The sequence below is a fragment of the Pleurodeles waltl genome, chromosome 6 (assembly GCF_031143425.1).
Source record: "Pleurodeles waltl isolate 20211129_DDA chromosome 6, aPleWal1.hap1.20221129, whole genome shotgun sequence".
NCBI lineage: Eukaryota > Metazoa > Chordata > Amphibia > Caudata > Salamandridae > Pleurodeles > Pleurodeles waltl.
Genome location: NC_090445.1, coordinates 823,616,702 through 823,634,214, shown reverse-complemented (window position 1 = coordinate 823,634,214; position 17,513 = coordinate 823,616,702). Strand labels below are relative to the sequence as shown.

The 17,513-nt window shown below is 44.3% G+C and overlaps 1 protein-coding gene across 1 annotated transcript in view; it reads right to left on the bottom strand.

Moving 5' to 3' along the window:
- Positions 1-408: 408 nt before the first annotated feature.
- Positions 409-17,513, bottom strand: part of LOC138300289 (calcium homeostasis modulator protein 2-like) — a 55,593-nt gene continuing 38,488 nt past the window's right edge. Inside the window, exon 3 of the mRNA XM_069239477.1 lies at positions 409-1,523. Within this exon, the coding sequence (XP_069095578.1) occupies positions 1,107-1,523 (417 nt within the window). The 3' untranslated portion in view covers positions 409-1,106. The remainder of the gene's footprint in view (positions 1,524-17,513) is intronic.

Genomic DNA, 17,513 nt, shown 5'->3' with positions numbered 1-17,513 from the left:
GAGGGCACCCCAACCCCTAACGGTCTGTCCTATGTCAGGGGCACATGACAAGTCCATTCTGGGGAAGTATTCTACTACAGGCCTGATTACCCACAAGGGGCAACCATTACAATGCAGTTGTGTTGTAGTGAAAATTAGTCAATTAGAGCCACACTGCCATTTTTGCTGGATACCAATTCAGGACCCAGACTGGAGCTGAATTAAGAAACATGATCAGTATGCTTACTCACGGAAGTGTTTTACAGATACCGTTTACCTTAATTTAATTTACTGGATTATCAAATATATATTGAATTACTTCTTCCTAGCCTTTTTCAATCATTAACTATGCTATTTTAATTCACACATCTGGGTCAGAGAATCACAGCAGTATTGTGTTACACAATATATTAATAACACCTGCGGTGCTTAGATGTAAATGATTTATTTACAATAAACAGCAAAAGGCAACAGATATTTACAGGTAAGTAAGCAAAAGGAATGGATATGTACAACAGGGCTAAGAAATAGCCTGCTTTTCAAGTACACAAATGGCTAGAATGACAATACATAACAATTCTTTCATCAGGAGCACCAGTAGACAGAGGTTTATTTGGATGAACCCCCTGGGTACAAAGCATCCATGTCACATTATAAGCCCTCCTCTACTTTTGAGTCCTAGAGCAAACCTCCAGTAAGAGCAACGAGTCAGGAACATAGTTTTGTTACTGATCACAATAGAAAAAAGTTGACAACGTTCCAACGAATTAAATTTATTCTGGAGATCTAAAAATGTATTCTTATTTAAAAAAAAAAAAAAAAAAAAAAAAACTTTTTAAAAAACAATCTGTTAAAAATGTATATAAAAACCGTAATACCTTCCTAGCAACAGTCACATAGATTAGACATACTAGCAACAGTCACATAGATGAATTTGAATTTAGTGCAAAACATTTGGACATTTTACATTCTTTAATGAAGACGCATGCTCTGGCACCCTGTGGTATGCACAATACAGAAAAAGAATGGGTTAAAAGAAAAACCGACCTTATGTATATTTATACCTGGAAGGAAAAGTGTCCCAATAAAAACATGCTCTACTACTACGTATACCTCCTCACAATATCTCAGACAGTCAAAAGTTCCATTTCCTTGCCATTAGCATCAGTCGTCTCACCAACAGCCATCTTTGCCCACTTGTGGAGCCGGCTGTAAACTGGAAACCCATTGATCTCCTTGTATGTGTAGACCCCAGTAATGTCGTTCCACTGGAAAGTTGATTGCACACTCTCTACTGGAAATTCCTTGATCATCTCCTTCTCATCTTTGTCCAGAGCCACCATTCCAAAGAACTGCTTCACGTTGGCAGCAGCCAGAATCTTGGCATGGACTTCCGATGTACGATTGAAGAGTGTATTTTCAGCAGAGGAATACTGGGACCAGTAATCCTCTTGTAGAAAGCTAATTTTGGAACAGCAATGCTTAAAACACTTCATGAGGAAAATGCTAACTGCAACACCTCCAATCAAAAGCCATCCAATGAGCTGAAAGACAACAAGAAAGTCAATGTAAGATGATAGCTGAAGAGCAATTCTCTTCCACAGAATTTAAATGACAAAACTCCTTCATTTGAGGTTGAGGGGAGTGGATTAGGTATAGAAGGCAACATTACAAAGCATTTATGTAGGCAAGTGGTCAGTGAGCAGCATGTGTACATGTTTCCGAGATCCCAAAATGAAGCAGTAATTAAACCCTAGCATGTCAAGAGGAATGACACTAGTCAGCGTGTATTTTCCTTGTAAAGGAACATCCTACCACTGACTGAATTAAAGCATTCAGATGGACTTTACATCAGTCACGAAATGCGTTCATCTGATTCCATGTATATAGTCCAATTAAAGAAAGGGTTTAGAAGTTCTCACCTAGCGGAAGTGCTGGAAAATTAGTGGGAAAAAAATGTTAATTTATACACATTTGTAGAAAACAAATGACCATACGTGCATGTACCTGTCTGCATAATGTGCAAAGGATGCATATTGATCAATCATATATGTTGACAAGTCAGAAAGGGTCATGTCAAGTAAGTCAAACAAACAAGTCAGGACCTTCCATAAGTTGTAAGGTTGAACTATGGCAAACACCAACACAAGGACAAAAGTGACCTTTGACAATTGAGCACGTAAAAAGATGAAAAGTCCAGGTAAAACATAAACAGTCCTAAAAGCAAAGTCCCAGAGATGTCAGACAAAGGGCACACCCATTGGAAGACATTACCAAACAGAAAATCCATATATCTTGCATCGTAACTGATGTGTAGACATGACAACTACTGCCAAGAAACAGAAACAAACCACAAACTAGTTAGAAATGCAAAAATGAAACTTGCCTGCACCAACAAAGGTGCAAGGCGCCCTTCAGATGCAATAGCAACAAGAATTTGTAATGCAATGGGTCTCCCATTTACTTCAGTTAGAGCTATTGGCAATGTAAATTCATAACTGAATTTCTCTTGCCATATAAATTGGTCAATCTTGCCTCATAATTTTGTCTTTTCCTGCCATATAATTAAAGTGGCCCTCCATTTAGTTAAAGCACTTACATTTACCTTCTTCCTTTATCTGCAGCAAAAAATTTAAATGTCATTTAGCATCCTAATTTAAATCTCCCATGCTAATTCCAATAGAATACCACTTTGCCGCTCCACCATCAGTGTAGCTGGCCGGCTAACACAATTCCCCAAAAAAGACACAGGACCGCCACAGAAGAGAAAAACTTGAGGGAGCACCCAAAATATTAAGAGTGTTCAAACATTCATAGTGTAATAAGGAAGTTACGTTGGCCTGAATTATGGTAATAATTGTAATAAGGAAGTATTATTAAAACAAATACAAGTATCATTATAACCGTTATCAGAAATAAACGTTTGGCATTAGACTGTAAGAACACAAGAAAGTTATGCAGCGTACCCATATACTTGACCCATAGAGGGTGTAGGCATACTGCATTGATATTACAAACAAGGCCTTTAAAACAAAATTTCTCCTAGCTGTAAAATAAAAGTTCTAGCCATGCGAAGGCTTAAAAGAATGGTGGGAGGGTTTATTATTTTGGAATGCCCACTGGCAGTGGTGATGTAGACAGAAAGATCACATGGTCAATGTTTTGAAGATGATCCCATTGTCCTATGAACACCACAGGCAGAAAAATAAAATGGCAATAAATAGTGTTACATATTTTCAGGAGTAGCAGGCCTAAGGCAATGATATTACAAACAAGGCCCTTCACACACAAGCTATTCCCACCTAGAAAACAAAAGTTCCAGCCATGAGAATGCTTAAAAAGGCACTGAATGATGGGAGAGGTTATTATTTTGCTGTCCCCACTAACCTAGTGTGGGGACCCAAAGATAACCTAGACAGAAAGAGCTCAGCATGCTGAACATTTGGATGGTGGTCCCATTGTCCTAGGGCCACCACAGGCTGAGTTACAGATAAACATGTTGTGAAGAGGAATGCTTGCAAAGCATTATGGGTCGAGTTTTTCCAAGTGCAGTGAATATTGTAGTATCGTCTCTCCAGCTGTGCCTGGAGAGTCCTTACGCTTTGAGGATTTCAGTTTTAAGTGAAGCATTTACCAATTTCAAGTGTTTTAAGGGGAAAGCCACAAGAAATGACTGATTAGGTAACTGAACAATATGACCAGCGCTTCAATACCGCCGATCGAGTTCACGCTGTAGTGCCTGTTCACACTGAGCGGCATTGGCCACCATGCAGCACGAAGTGGAGAGACAAAAACAGTAGTTTGCCCACACTGAAGTATATTGGCAATTGTGCAATAATCCATGTAATGGGCAGTCTGCAAGGTGTGAAAAAAACTGCCTCAAGGTGGGACAAATGTAAAGCAATTACTAATTACATCAAGTGATTTTTGAAGGGCAAGCCTATGAACGAGTGAAAGTGATAGGTGGGAGTGGTTAAAAAGCCCACAATGCTTACAGCAGGTCAAAGCACTTGTCCTAAAAACAATATCTACACGCAAGCCCTGGCCATCCTCACCACCTCTCTCATGACAACTAAACAATGAAACCGGAAATAAGTAGAGAGAGGCAGCCAGCACATGGATGAACATATAGACATACAGCGACTGGTAAATTATATAATAGTAGAAAGATCCACAAAACAAATAAATCCAAGGTCACAACGCAATACATGCACTCTCAAACCCGCTCATCTCCCAAGCTGAACCTAGACCCAGATCCCCAGATACACATTCAGTTGTACGTCATGGAAATACACATAAAACCAATCATACAGATAACAGTCACCTAAATGCCCACACCCACATTACTCACAATGCACAATACAATCTTTTCAAGATCTTCCACAGAAGTGCAGGTCAAAAACAGTGAGTCTACTGGGCACAGATCAGGCATGTGGATAGTGAAAAAGCCTGGCAACAACGCCCACCAACTAAAATCTCTCTGTGTATGCTTCATACGAAAATATGACACCAAAGGAAAGTATGAGACCCGCAAAATGAAGTAAGGCACATCTGACCCAAACTAAACAGGATTTTCTTTTTCGAAAGGTAAGCAACATTTCCAGAGAAGACGCATGCTGCCTCTCAAGTTATATCCACCTATCAGGACGTGAGCTCCGTCTGCAAACAGAAGCATTCTCACCAGTAATGTCTACTGCACACACTAGTAACACCAAGTACTGAAATCTCTGGCAGCAGCAAAGGCCCAACAGTGAACTGGACTCAGACTGCCAAGAGCAACACATACTAACCCCTGAACTGGAACATTCCAAGACACCTTAATGGATCCTACTGGAACCAGTAATCCTTGGATTTTCACTCCAAAATACACGTGGAAGCAAATTCAACTCCACACAACCCTAGAAGATAGCACTAGTAACACCAGCACCACAAACAAGGATGAGCAAATGACTGCATCCACTTAAAACACCCGACAGGCCAGGCAGAAACAACCAATTAGCCTGACGTACATAGTGATGACTAGCTCATACTAGGATGAAGTCCACCTGGATGTAAAGTTGCTCAGTGATTCTAGAAAAAAAAAAAGAAGCAATCCCTCCAAAAAGCTTTATGGCTTGACCTTGTGATTCTGTGTACTCACTCAGCATCCTACAACTATGGCACATCTAAAATTCAAACAATACCAGTTGAGACTTTCAGCAAAGAAATGACTCTTGCAGACCGGTCCAGATGACAGGCTTTGGGACTGCATCACAAACATCCAGCAACATGAGAGAATAGAAAAAGCCCAAAGTCAGACTCAAATGTGAACAAAGTGATGGAATCCCTGAGCTGCAGCAGATCAATAAACTAAGGTGACACAGATTTGTGGACTAAACCCCAATGGAAGAATGGCAAGGTCTCTGGTGGGCATCAATGCCACAGTCTAACAGTGACAGCCAACTCCAAGACAGTATACAACATAGCTGATGCGCACATGTGCACCTTAAAGGGATTTACTCAAACGCCTCTTGCTTAGTGACCGCACATTCATGATCACAGCAAAGTTCTTAGAAGGGAAATCCCCAGATATAAATCCACTTGACAGGTGTATTGTCTAGACACTCGGGAGCAGATTTATCAAAAAGTCACACAGAGCAACGCAGCAAGACAACTTGCAGTGCTGCACTGTGTGACAGGGAGAGAGCAGAAATGTACTGTACCTACTAAGATCTGACGCATGCCTGCTCTCTCCCTACACTAGTTCACGGAGTGCTGCCTAGCACTAATAGAGGCACCCTTCCACCAGGCAGGATTGAGTAAAACAGTACTTTGAGGCATGGTCTGATTTATCACTGAATGACGACTGCAAGGCATCCTCTTTGTACGGGTGCTGCAAAATGCAGCACATTTAGTGGAAATAACGGGGAGAAATGAAGATATTTCTCCTTGGTATGCCTCTGTTAGGAAGGTGTACTACTTTGATGCAATTCTAGGATTACTAACCTTAGTAAATCTGAGATTGTGTCAAAATCCATGGGTAGATACATTTGAGCGCCCACGCTGCACCCTTGGAATGCCTTCCTAATGTAGAGTAATAATGCAAGGCAGCGATTTGCTCTACCATGCATTATTCTGGATTTACTAAGCCACGCAGAGCTACACAAGGTGGCTTTGTGTGGCTTAATAAATCCCACTAAAGGGCATGCTTTGCCTAGTGCCACCTTGCATGACAGAAGGCAACGTAAGCCCTTTGTAAAGATGGGCCTCAGTGACACTGTTGCGTACAGAGGAACCCTGGTCGCAATCGCTCTTCAGTGTATTCGAGGATACAATATCAGGCAACACTGCTGCAGCATGGATTACTTTTAAACACTGAGGCACTCTCCACCTCTTTCCAGGAACAACCTTCAGCTTTTTTTAGAACAGCACTCGACCATCTACACCAGAGTACGGTGGCTTAGTTGGGATAAGGATTTCTCTGTTGCAAGGATACATCCATCTGCAAACTATCTAAAAAAGGGAACTGAGCAGTAACTGGCCATAGTACATGGTATTTATCTGAATCCACCTGCTCGATTGCCAAGGTGTATATTCAACTTACCCCTAAACATTCAGTAGCAGTGTCTCACATGCTTTTATCGTTCATCGCATACTCAATGAAGTGTGTGGAGTCAAACTTACTGTCCCCAGAACGAGCGACTGCAGCATTCCCAAATACCATGACAGATGAGACGAGAAGAGGGACATTCATGACCACGGGCACATCTCTTGCTGGGACCTTGACTGAGTGGTTTAGGGACGCAAAGGCAATAGGAGGGGCTGAGCAGGATGTCCTGCATGAGCTCAACACCGCCAATGTAACTGTACCACCTCACTGAGCACAGAGTCTGAGTGTGGGGTAGAGGATGCGTTTGAAATAGGCACCATTCACAATTCTGACAGAAGCAGAGCTCTAGGGGAACAAGGGATTCAGGTGCATTTAGAGAGGGGAGCAGGCATGAGGATACTAGAGGTCTCTAGAGGACAACCAACAGCATTAGTGTGAGATATTCGATATAAACATGATACTGATTGACTCAATGAAACATCCATGAGAGATAAATGGCCCACAAAACATGACAGTGCAATATCTCCATAGGCAAATGGTCAGCTGTACTTGTGACAAGCATGCCATATGGTGGAAGGCTTGCAAGGCCAAAGCGCCCGGCACCCTTCCCCACCCCACACCCCCCAACACACACACACACAATGTTGGAATTGCAACAGTAATAATTAATGAAATGTGTGATGCTAGGTAGGTAACAATTCCACACACCATGTGAAATAGGTAAAGACAGGCCTCGCCAGCAGGTGGATATGGATAGGGAGATGACTAGGAATGATCAATCTGTCTGTAAGAGGTCTCCTTATGTGTCATTACAGATTACAATTCTGCGACATTGTGAATTTCCAGCATGAAAAAATGTTGGGATTACTTTTGTCTCTTGTGTAATGATTGCATCAGCTGCAGGCACCACCACTCACCCCTTCCCACACAGCTGGACCTGGCCCTCTCTGCAGGGTCACCCCCAAACTTTTTGCTAAATTTGCTTTTGTTGGTCTTATGACTGTGCTCTTTACCACTGCTAAAGTGCTTGTGCTCTTCTCTAAACATGGTAGAATTGGCTTACACCCAATTGGCATATTTAATGTACTTATAAGTCCCTAGTTAAACGGTACTACATGTACCCAGGGGCTGTGAATTAAATGCTACTAGTAGGCCTGCAGCACGGCTTGTGCCACCCACTAAATGCAATGCATTTAAGGGTAGGGTGATGAACAGAAGCAAGATGAGCAGAACAAAAGGCATCCATTTTAATAAAATGATGTCTCAGTAAAAATCTGGCATAACTAAACAAGTTAATAAACACTTCTAATATCTAAACAAAATTGTTTTAAGTGCAACATTATTAGTTCAGCAGTTACAAATACATTCATCATAAAATCGTTAGTATTCAAAAATAATTTCCCAGCCAAACGTGCACATTTAGAAAAAGTGTCAACAACCTCATCCTTCTGGATTTGACACTAAAGATCAAGACGAATTTAAGGTTTGCAAACATCCCCATTAAAGGAACTCCTTTTTATACAGTTTTAACTTTCTCAACAGCCTCATGTTTTCGAAAACGTAAAATATCTATTTTTTATATCTATTGAGCAAGTGATACACATATAGAAGTACTTAAATGGGATTTGTATCGGCCTTCTTCATCCATTGGTTTGTTCAAGAGTAATTCAAATTGGATTTCTGTCTACCACAACGTACAGCAGGGCACAATGGTCAGTCCACTTCAGCAGTTCTCTTCTTCACTGTCACGGACAGCATTTGTTTTTTTTATCGTGATTGCATGTGCACATTCATCTGAAAGAAGTGGGTGCACTTCAGAGTCAGGGGTGGTGGGGCTATTATTTACTTTCCCAATGCGTGTTTTTTCTTTTCCATTCTTTACCTTTTTTTTTAAATGTTAATCATTCTTGTTAGTTTAAAGTATGCCTTTAGGTAGTAACTAAAAAAAACCTTTATTTTGAGTCCATGAAACTAATTTCCCGGTGATGTGCATTAAAACTAAAATGGTTTCTACACCTGTTCTTAGTCCACCTGTGTAGGAAAGTACCATCTTGCCTGGCATGTTACCCCCATTTTTCACTGTATATATGTTGTTTGAGTCTATGTGTCACTGGGACCCTGCCAGGCAGGGCCCCAGTGCTCATAAGTATATGCCCTGTATGTGTTCCCTGTGTGATGATTAACTGTCTCACTGAGGCTCTGCTAACCAGAACCTCAGTGGTTATGCTCTCTCTGCTTTCTAAATTGTCACTAACAGGCTAGTGATCGATTTCACCAATTCAGATTGGCATACTGGAACACCCTTATAATTCCCTAGTATATGGTACTGAGGTACCCAGGGTATTGGGGTTCCAGGAGATCCCTAAGGGCTGCAGCATTTCTTTTGCCACCCCTAGGGAGATCTGACAATTCTTACACAGGCCTGCCAGTGCAGCCTGAGTGAAATAACGTCCACGTTATTTCACAGCCATTTACCACTGCACATAAGTAACTTATAAGTCACCTATATGTCAAACCTTCACCTAGTGAAGGTTGGGTGCAAAGTTACTTAGTGTGAGGGCACCCTGGCACTAGCCAAGGTGCCCCCACATCGTCCAGGGCAAATTCCCCGGACTTTGTGAGTGTGGGGACACCATCACACGCGTGCACTGTACGTAAGTCACTACCTATGTACAGCGTCACAATGGTAACTCTGAACATGGCCATGTAATATGTCTAGGATCATGGAATTGTCACCCCCAATACCATTCTGGTATTGGGGGTGACAATTTCATGATCCCCCGGGTCTCTAGCACAGAACCTGGGTACTGCCAAACTGCCTTTCTGGGGTCTCCACTGCAGCTGCTGCCAACCCCTCAGACAGGTTTCTGCCCTCCTGGGGTCCAGGCAGCCCTGGCCCAGGAAGGCAGAACAAACGATTTGCCCATCTCTGCATAAGCCAGCCTACACCGGTTAAGGGATCCCCCAGCCCTGCTCTGGTGCGAAACTGGACAAAGGAAAGGGGAGTGACCACTCCCCTGACCTGCACCTCCCAGGGGAGGTGCCCAGAGCTCCTCCAGCGTGCCCGAGACCTCTGCCATCTTGGATTCAGGGGTGTGCTGGCACACTGGACTGCTGAGTGGCCAGGGCCAGCAGGTGATGTCAGAGACTCCTTCTGATAGGCTCTTACCTCTCTTAGTAGCCAATCCTCCTTCCTACGTAGCCAAACCTCCTTTTCTGGCTATTTAGGGTCTCTGCTTTGGGGAATTCTTCAGATAACGAATGCAAGAGCTCACCAGAGTTCCTCTGCATCTCCCTCTTCACCTTCTGCCAAAGGATTGACCGCTGACTGCTCAGGACGCCTGCAAAACCGCAACAAAGTAGCCAGACGACTACTAGCAACCTTGTATTGCTTCATCCTGACGGCTTTCGCGAATGTTTCCAGGTGGTGCATGCTCTGGGGGTAGCCTGCCTCCTCTCTGCACCAGGACCTCTGAAGAAATCTCCCGTGGGTCGACGGAATCTTCCCCCTGCAACCGCAGGCAACAAAAGACTGCATCACCGGTCCTCTGAGTCCCCTCTCAGCACGACGAGCGTGGTCCCTGGAACTCAGCAACTCTGTCCAAGTGACTCCCACAGTCCAGTGTCTCTTCAGTCCAAGTTTGGTGGAGGTAAGTCCTTGCCTCCCCACGCTAGACTGCATTGCTGGGTACCGCGTGATTTGCAGCTGCTCCGGCTCCTGTGCACTCTTCCAGGATTTCCTTCGTGCACAGCCAAGCCTGGGTCCCGACACTCTAACCTGCAGTGCACAACCTTCTGAGTTGTCCTCCGGCGTTGTGGGACTCCCTTTTCTGGCTTCGGGTGGACTCCGGTTCACTCCTCTTCTAAGTGCCTGTTCCGGTACTCCTGCGGGTGCTGCCTGCTTCTGTGAGGGCTCCCGGACTTGCTGCCCCCCCCTCTGTCTCCTCATCCAAGTGGCGATATCCTGGTCCCTCCTGGGCCACAGCAGCATCCAAAAACCCTAACCGCGACCCTTGCAGTTAGCAAGGCTTGTTTGCAGTCTTTCTGCGTGGGAACACCTCTGCAAGCTTCTTCACGACGTGGGACATCCATCCTCCAAAGGGGAAGTTCCTAGTCCTCTTCGTTCTTGCAGAACACAAAGCTTCTTCCATCCGGTGGCAGCTTCCTTGCACCCTCAGCTGGCATTTCCTGGGCTCCTGCCCACTCTCGACACTGTTGCGACTCTTGGACTTGGTCCCCTTGTCTTACAGGTACTCAGGTCCGGAAATCCACTGTTGTTGCATTGCTGGTGTTGGTCTTCCTTGCAGAATCCCCCTATCCCGCCTTCTGTGCTCTCTGGGGGTTGTAGGTGCAATTTACACCTACCTTACAGGGTCTTGGGGTGGGCTATTTTTCTAACCCTCACTGTTTTCTTACAGTCCAAGCGACCCTCTACAAGCTCACATAGGTTTGGGGTCCATTCGTGGTTCGCATTCCACTTTTGGAGTATATGGTTTGTGTTGCCCCTATACCTATGTGCTCCTATTGCAATCTTTTGTAACTTTACACTGCTTGCATTACTTCCTTTTGCTATTACTGCATATTTTTGGTATTGTGTACATATATCTTGTGTATATTTGTCATCCTCATACTGAGGGTACTCACTGAGATACTTTTGGCATACTGTCATAAAAATAAAGTACCTTTATTTTTAGTATATCAGTGTATTGTGTTTTCTTATGATATTGTGCATATGACACCAGTGGTATAGTAGGAGCTTTGCATGTCTCCTAGTTGAGCCTAAGCTGCTCTGCTATAGCTACCTTCTATCAGCCTAAACTGCTAGAAACACCTCTTCTACACTAATAAGGGATAACTGGACCTGGCAAAAGGTGTAAGTACCTCTGGTACCCACTACAAGCCAGGCACCCACAGGCAAGCCTCCTACAACCTGAATGACTAGATGCACTGAACAGTTATGTTAAAATTATGCCCAATTGTTATTTTAATTCAACATTTGTATTGCAAGCACGTGACTGATGTGATTTTTATTTTTTGGGCATGCTTGAAAAACACATTAGACACTTGATCAACATCAGAACTACTTGCGTTGACAATGCCTATTACATTTAAAATATGGAACATGTCTAAAGCTGCCGCACCGCCGAGTAGTATTACCCCTGATCACTTTACACACAAACTCTTGAGTTTGGGCACGCATCAAAAGGTGTTGCACACTGCTTCTTCAATAAACATCATAAAAGGAATACTACAAGTATGAGTTGAGAATAAACAATGTATTTAGCGTTTTGATGAGTAAATGGTATCAAAAGATCAGCCGCGGCTGAAGTAGCCAGGTCTATAGCCAGACCTATAAAGAAGTTATCAGTTAAGTAACGTTGTCAACAACAATCTAAAAACCTGCACCTCAGAATGCGACTAGCGCTCGATAGTTTGTTGAAATTTGGAAACTAGTATCGAACCAACTAAAATTTAGGGTTATCAATGAATTTGAAATTGCTTTTCATGGCCATATGGGAGACACCTCTGCACCAAGGCTTTTGTACTCCCACACACTGAAACACGACTTGGAAGTAAAGCCAGCAATTAAGAATGAGCGTCCCTTTCCTCACAATCAATCACTTCCTGAGACTAAAACAATTAAGCGAGAGCCATTATTATAATAAAGAACAAGAGGCTGTGAACTGAATGATGTCGTGTACCAGCCTAACTCCTTCCTCAATATGTATCGGGCGAAAGGGGGTACAAACCACAACTCACCACTTTAAGGGGAAAAAGGCCGTTTTAATAGCACAGATCTGGTATAAAAACATTAACTTTGGCATTCAAGCCTTACAAAACTAAAAGTCCTCACTAATACATGTGTTTTCCTAGACCCTGCCCCACCCTCTAAAAAAACGTACCCCTCATCAATACCCCTTTTCCATCTCCACCCTGACCCGACCAATCTATTAGCTTTCTGTCCTGCTGTCCACCTCCCTTCTGTTCCTTGTCAAAACTCCCTGACCTCATTGTTTTGTATCCCTACCATCCCCCCCAAAGCCTGTCTGTGAAAAATCCACCTAAAACCAGACCTGTCTACCAGCAGCATGTTAACAAACATTATGCAAAACAATTAAAATAAAAACCTGTCCTATTAAAGCTTAATAAAACAGTTATAATGCAGTCCCGTAAACTAATAATATATAGGCCCATGGACTTCGAAAACACTGTCAATAACACAAACCAAATAAAAATTTAACAAAACCGTAGCTAAATAATATTCAACCTAAAGGATTAAAAAAAGACCTGAAGCTTGACCCAAAAAATTGGGAGGGCGGGTGGGCCCAAATTCAACAAGATGCCTACTGGGTGTGACAAAAACGGCCAAAGAGGCTGCCCACACCTTGCCCCTTATATATAAACCCCCCCTTACACCCACCCTTTAGGTAACCTAACCAATCCCTGCTAACCCTGTGGTGGATTCTACCACCAACGCCCGATTAGCCCGGGCAAGCCCTCGCTACCCCCAAACTCCCATTCTAGCAGAAGGCATGTTTCTGTTATTTAATTCATTTAAAAACGTGCTCTGTGACCCATGTACAGTATTGGCATAGGAAAACAAATGGCACCAGTGGTATGACCCAGTTTAAGATAATTAACAACGAATTCAAACATTTGAAAAGAAACATCTAAAACATTGAGGATTTTCTAGTTGAGGCAGCCAATTAAATATTAAAAAGTGTGAATGATTCTCTGTGGGTACGCTAATGTTATAACTACCTTCCATTTTTTCTTTTTTGCAAGACTTAAGGGTTATATGATGCATTCTATTTCCAACGGATTCAACTGCAGAAAAAAAAAAAAAAAAAAAAAAACACCACAAGAACACACACACACACACACTTACTTCCCATGAACCTTAGGGAACGAATCTAATCGGTAGGGACTGACTCCAGAAGCCATTAGTTTCTTCTGCAAATGTGTCAATCATTTTGTCCTTGTTAGAAATGGGGTCTCTCGTTGGCAGTCGGTTTGCACCCTGTCCAAGTAGGGACCCTCATTCTAGTCAGGACAGGGGAGATACCCGCTCAGATAACCCCTGCTCACCCCCTTGGTAACTTGGCATGAGCAGTCAGGCTTATCTCAGAAGCAATGCGTAAAGCATTTGCACATAACACACAGTAATAGGTGAAAACACTACAAAAAGGACACCACACCAGTTTTAGAAAAATAGCCAATATTTATCTATATAAAACAAGACCAAATACGATAAAAATCCAACATACAGTAAGAAAAATATGAATTCTACAAGATTTACTCAAAACTACGGTTCCTTGAGGTCGATAACTCCACCTGGGGCTATCACGGCGTCATGATCAACAAAACCAACAGTTCAGGCCGGCCGCGGCGTTGCAGGCCAGCTACGGTGTCAAGAAGACCCGCAAACAGTACCTTGGAGTTGCAGGGCGTCGTGATCCTTGCGGTGAGCTCCGGAGAGCGGCATCACTGACGTCGCGGTGTCGGTTTGAGTCGTTGCAGGTCGAACTCCAAGATGATGAAGTCAGATGCGCCGGCATGGATGGCGTTGGGGCTGCTGTGCGAAGCGGTACGATGCGACGTGCGGTGTCCACAGGTTACAGTGCAGGCATCACCTCGTGATGGAGTCCAGCGGCGTGGGTGAGACCAGGGCTGCGGTGTGAAGAGGGCGGTGTGATGTGCGGTGTCCACAGGTCACGGTGCAGGCAGCTGCGTCATCGGTAGGCCCAAGCCAGCGGTACAGAACGGTGCTTTGTGACCCTCACAAGTGGTGTCCACAGGCCGCGGTGCAGGCAGGATGCCTGCTGACGACACAGGAGTTGATGGTGCTGGCGTCAGTGGACCGGGGCTGCGGTGCGGGATGGGACGGTGCTTCGTGTACCTCACGAGCGGTATCCACAGGCCACGGTGCAGGCAGCAGCGCTGGTGTCAGCAGGAGCGGCGTCGTTGTGGATGCCCAGGCTGCGGTGTGAGGAGGCGATGCCGGAGTGCGGGGCCCGCAGGTCGCAGTGCGAGCAGCGGCTCGGTGAAGTCATCTGATGACGCCGTCGGTGAGACCAGGGTCGCGGTGCAAAGCGGGGCAATGCGACGCCGTGTGGCGTTGGCAGGTCACGGTGCAGGCCAGCGGCACCGTCGCAGTGGTTTCTCCTCTTGAACAGCACAAAACACACAGTTCCCAGTGCTGCAGGACGAGGAAACTGAAGTCTTTGGTGTTCCTGAGACTTCCAACAGGAGGCAAGCTCTACTCCAAACCCTTGGAAAATTTTCTCAAGCAGGACACACAGCAAAGTTCACCCTTTGCACTCTTTTCAGGCAGAAGCAGCATCTGCATGCCAGTCCAGCAATGCAACACAGCAAAGGGACAGTACTCCTCCTTCAACTCTTCAGCTCTTTTCCTGGGTAGAGGTTCCTCTTGATTCCAGAAAGATTCTAAAAGTCTAGGGTTTTGGGTCTTTTTCGTATACCCAGTTCTGCCTTTGAAGTTGGCAAACTTCAAAGCAAAGTCTCAGGTTTTTGCAAGATCCTTCCTTGTCCAGGCCAGGCCCCAGACACTCACCAGGGGTTCGGAGACGGCATTGTGTGAGGGCAGACACAGTCCTTTCAGGTGCGAGTGACCACTCCTCTCCTTTAGCACAGATGGCTAATAAAGATATGCAGGCTACACCCAGGCCCCTTTGTGTCACTGTCTAGAGGAGAGGTGTCGAAAGCCCAACTGTCAAACTGACCCAGACAGACAATCCACAAACAGGCAGAGTCACAGAATGGTATAAGCAAGAAAATGCCTACTTTCTAAAAGTGGTATTTTCAAACAGACAATATAAAAACCAACTTCACTAAAAGATGTACTTTTAAATTGTGAGTTCAGAGACCCTAAACTCCACATTTTTATCTGTTCTCAAAGGGAATCTGCGCTTTAAAGATATTTAAAGGCAGCCCCCATGTTAACCTATGAGAGGGATAGGCCTTGCACAGTGAAAACCGAATTTGGCAGTATTTCACTGTTAGGACATATGCAACACTAGTATATGTCCTACCTTAAACATACACTGCACCTTGCCCATGGGGCTACCTAGGGCCTAACTTAGAGGTGCCTTACATGTAGTAAAAGGGAAGGTTGAAGCCTGGCAAGTGGGTACATTTGCCAAGTCGAATTTGCAGTTTAAAACTGCACACACAGACACTGCAGTGGCAGGTCTGAGCCATGTTTACAGGGCTACTAATGTGGGTGGCATAACCAGTGCTGCAGGCCCACTAGTAGCATTTGATTTACAGGCCCTGGGCACCTCTAGTGGACTTTACTAGTAAATCAAATCTGCCAATCATGGATAAACCAATCAACATTACAATTTCTATAGGGAGCACTTGCACTTTAGCACTGATCAGCAGTGGTAATGTGCGTGGAGACAATAAACCAGCATAAACAGACCTAAATAAAATAGGAGGAAGAAGGCAAAAAGTTTGTGGATAAAGGTGCAAAAAGGGCCATTTCCAACAGTCCTGTTGTGCGGTTTATTACATGTAATGTATTTTAATATGTTCACTTGTTGAAAACGCTATCCGTATGTCGTATGCTGGCTGAGAATATTCTGTGCGCCAGGTGCGCTCAGGCACGAGCAGTTGGGCTGCAGCATGTCGTACTAAGTTCAAGTACAGGGAGTGCAGAATTATTAGGCAAATGAGTATTTTGACCACATCATCCTCTTTATGCATGTTGTCTTACTCCAAGCTGTATAGGCTCGAAAGCCTACTACCAATTAAGCATATTAGGTGATGTGCATCTCTGTAATGAGAAGGGGTGTGGTCTAATGACATCAACACCCTATATCAGGTGTGCATAATTATTAGGCAACTTCCTTTCCTTTGGCAAAATGGGTCAAAAGAAGGACTCGACAGGCTCAAAAAAGTCAAAAATAGTGAGATATCTTGCAGAGGGATGCAGCACTCTTAAAATTGCAAAGCTTCTGAAGCGTGATCATCGAACAATCAAGCGTTTCATTCAAAATAGTCAACAGGGTCGCAAGAAGCGTGTGGAAAAACCAAGGCGCAAAATAACTGCCCATGAACTGAGAAAAGTCAAGCGTGCAGCTGCCACGATGCCACTTGCCACCAGTTTGGCCATATTTCAGAGCTGCAACATCACTGGAGTGCCCAAAAGCACAAGGTGTGCAATACTCAGAGACATGGTCAAGGTAAGAAAGGCTGAAAGACGACCACCACTGAACAAGACACACAAGCTGAAACGTCAAGACTGGGCCGATAAATATCTCAAGACTGATTTTTCTAAGGTTTTATGGACTGATGAAATGAGAGTGAGTCTTGATGGGCCAGATGGATGGGCCCGTGGCTGGATTGGTAAAGGGCAGAGAGCTCCAGTCCGACTCAGACGCCAGCAAGGTGGAGGTGGAGTACTGGTTTGGGCTGGTATCATCAAAGATGAGCTTGTGGGGCCTTTTCGGGTTGAGGATGGAGTCAAGCTCAACTCCCAGTCCTACTGCCAGTTCCTGGAAGACACCTTCTTCAAGCAGTGGTACAGGAAGAAGTCTGCATCCTTCAAGAAAAACATGATTTTCATGCAGGACAATGCTCCATCACACGCGTCCAAGTACTCCACAGCGTGGCTGGCAAGAAAGGGTATAAAAGAAGGAAATCTAATGACATGGCCTCCTTGTTCACCTGATCTGAACCCCATTGAGAACCTGTGGTCCATCATCAAATGTGAGATTTACAAGGAGGGAAAATAGTACACCTCTCTGAACAGTGTCTGGGAGGCTGTGGTTGCTGCTGCACGCAATGTTGATGGTGAACAGATCAAAACACTGACAGAATCCATGGATGGCAGGCTTTTGAGTGTCCTTGCAAAGAAAGGTGGCTATATTGGTCACTGATTTGTTTTTGTTTTGTTTTTGAATGTCAGAAATGTATATTT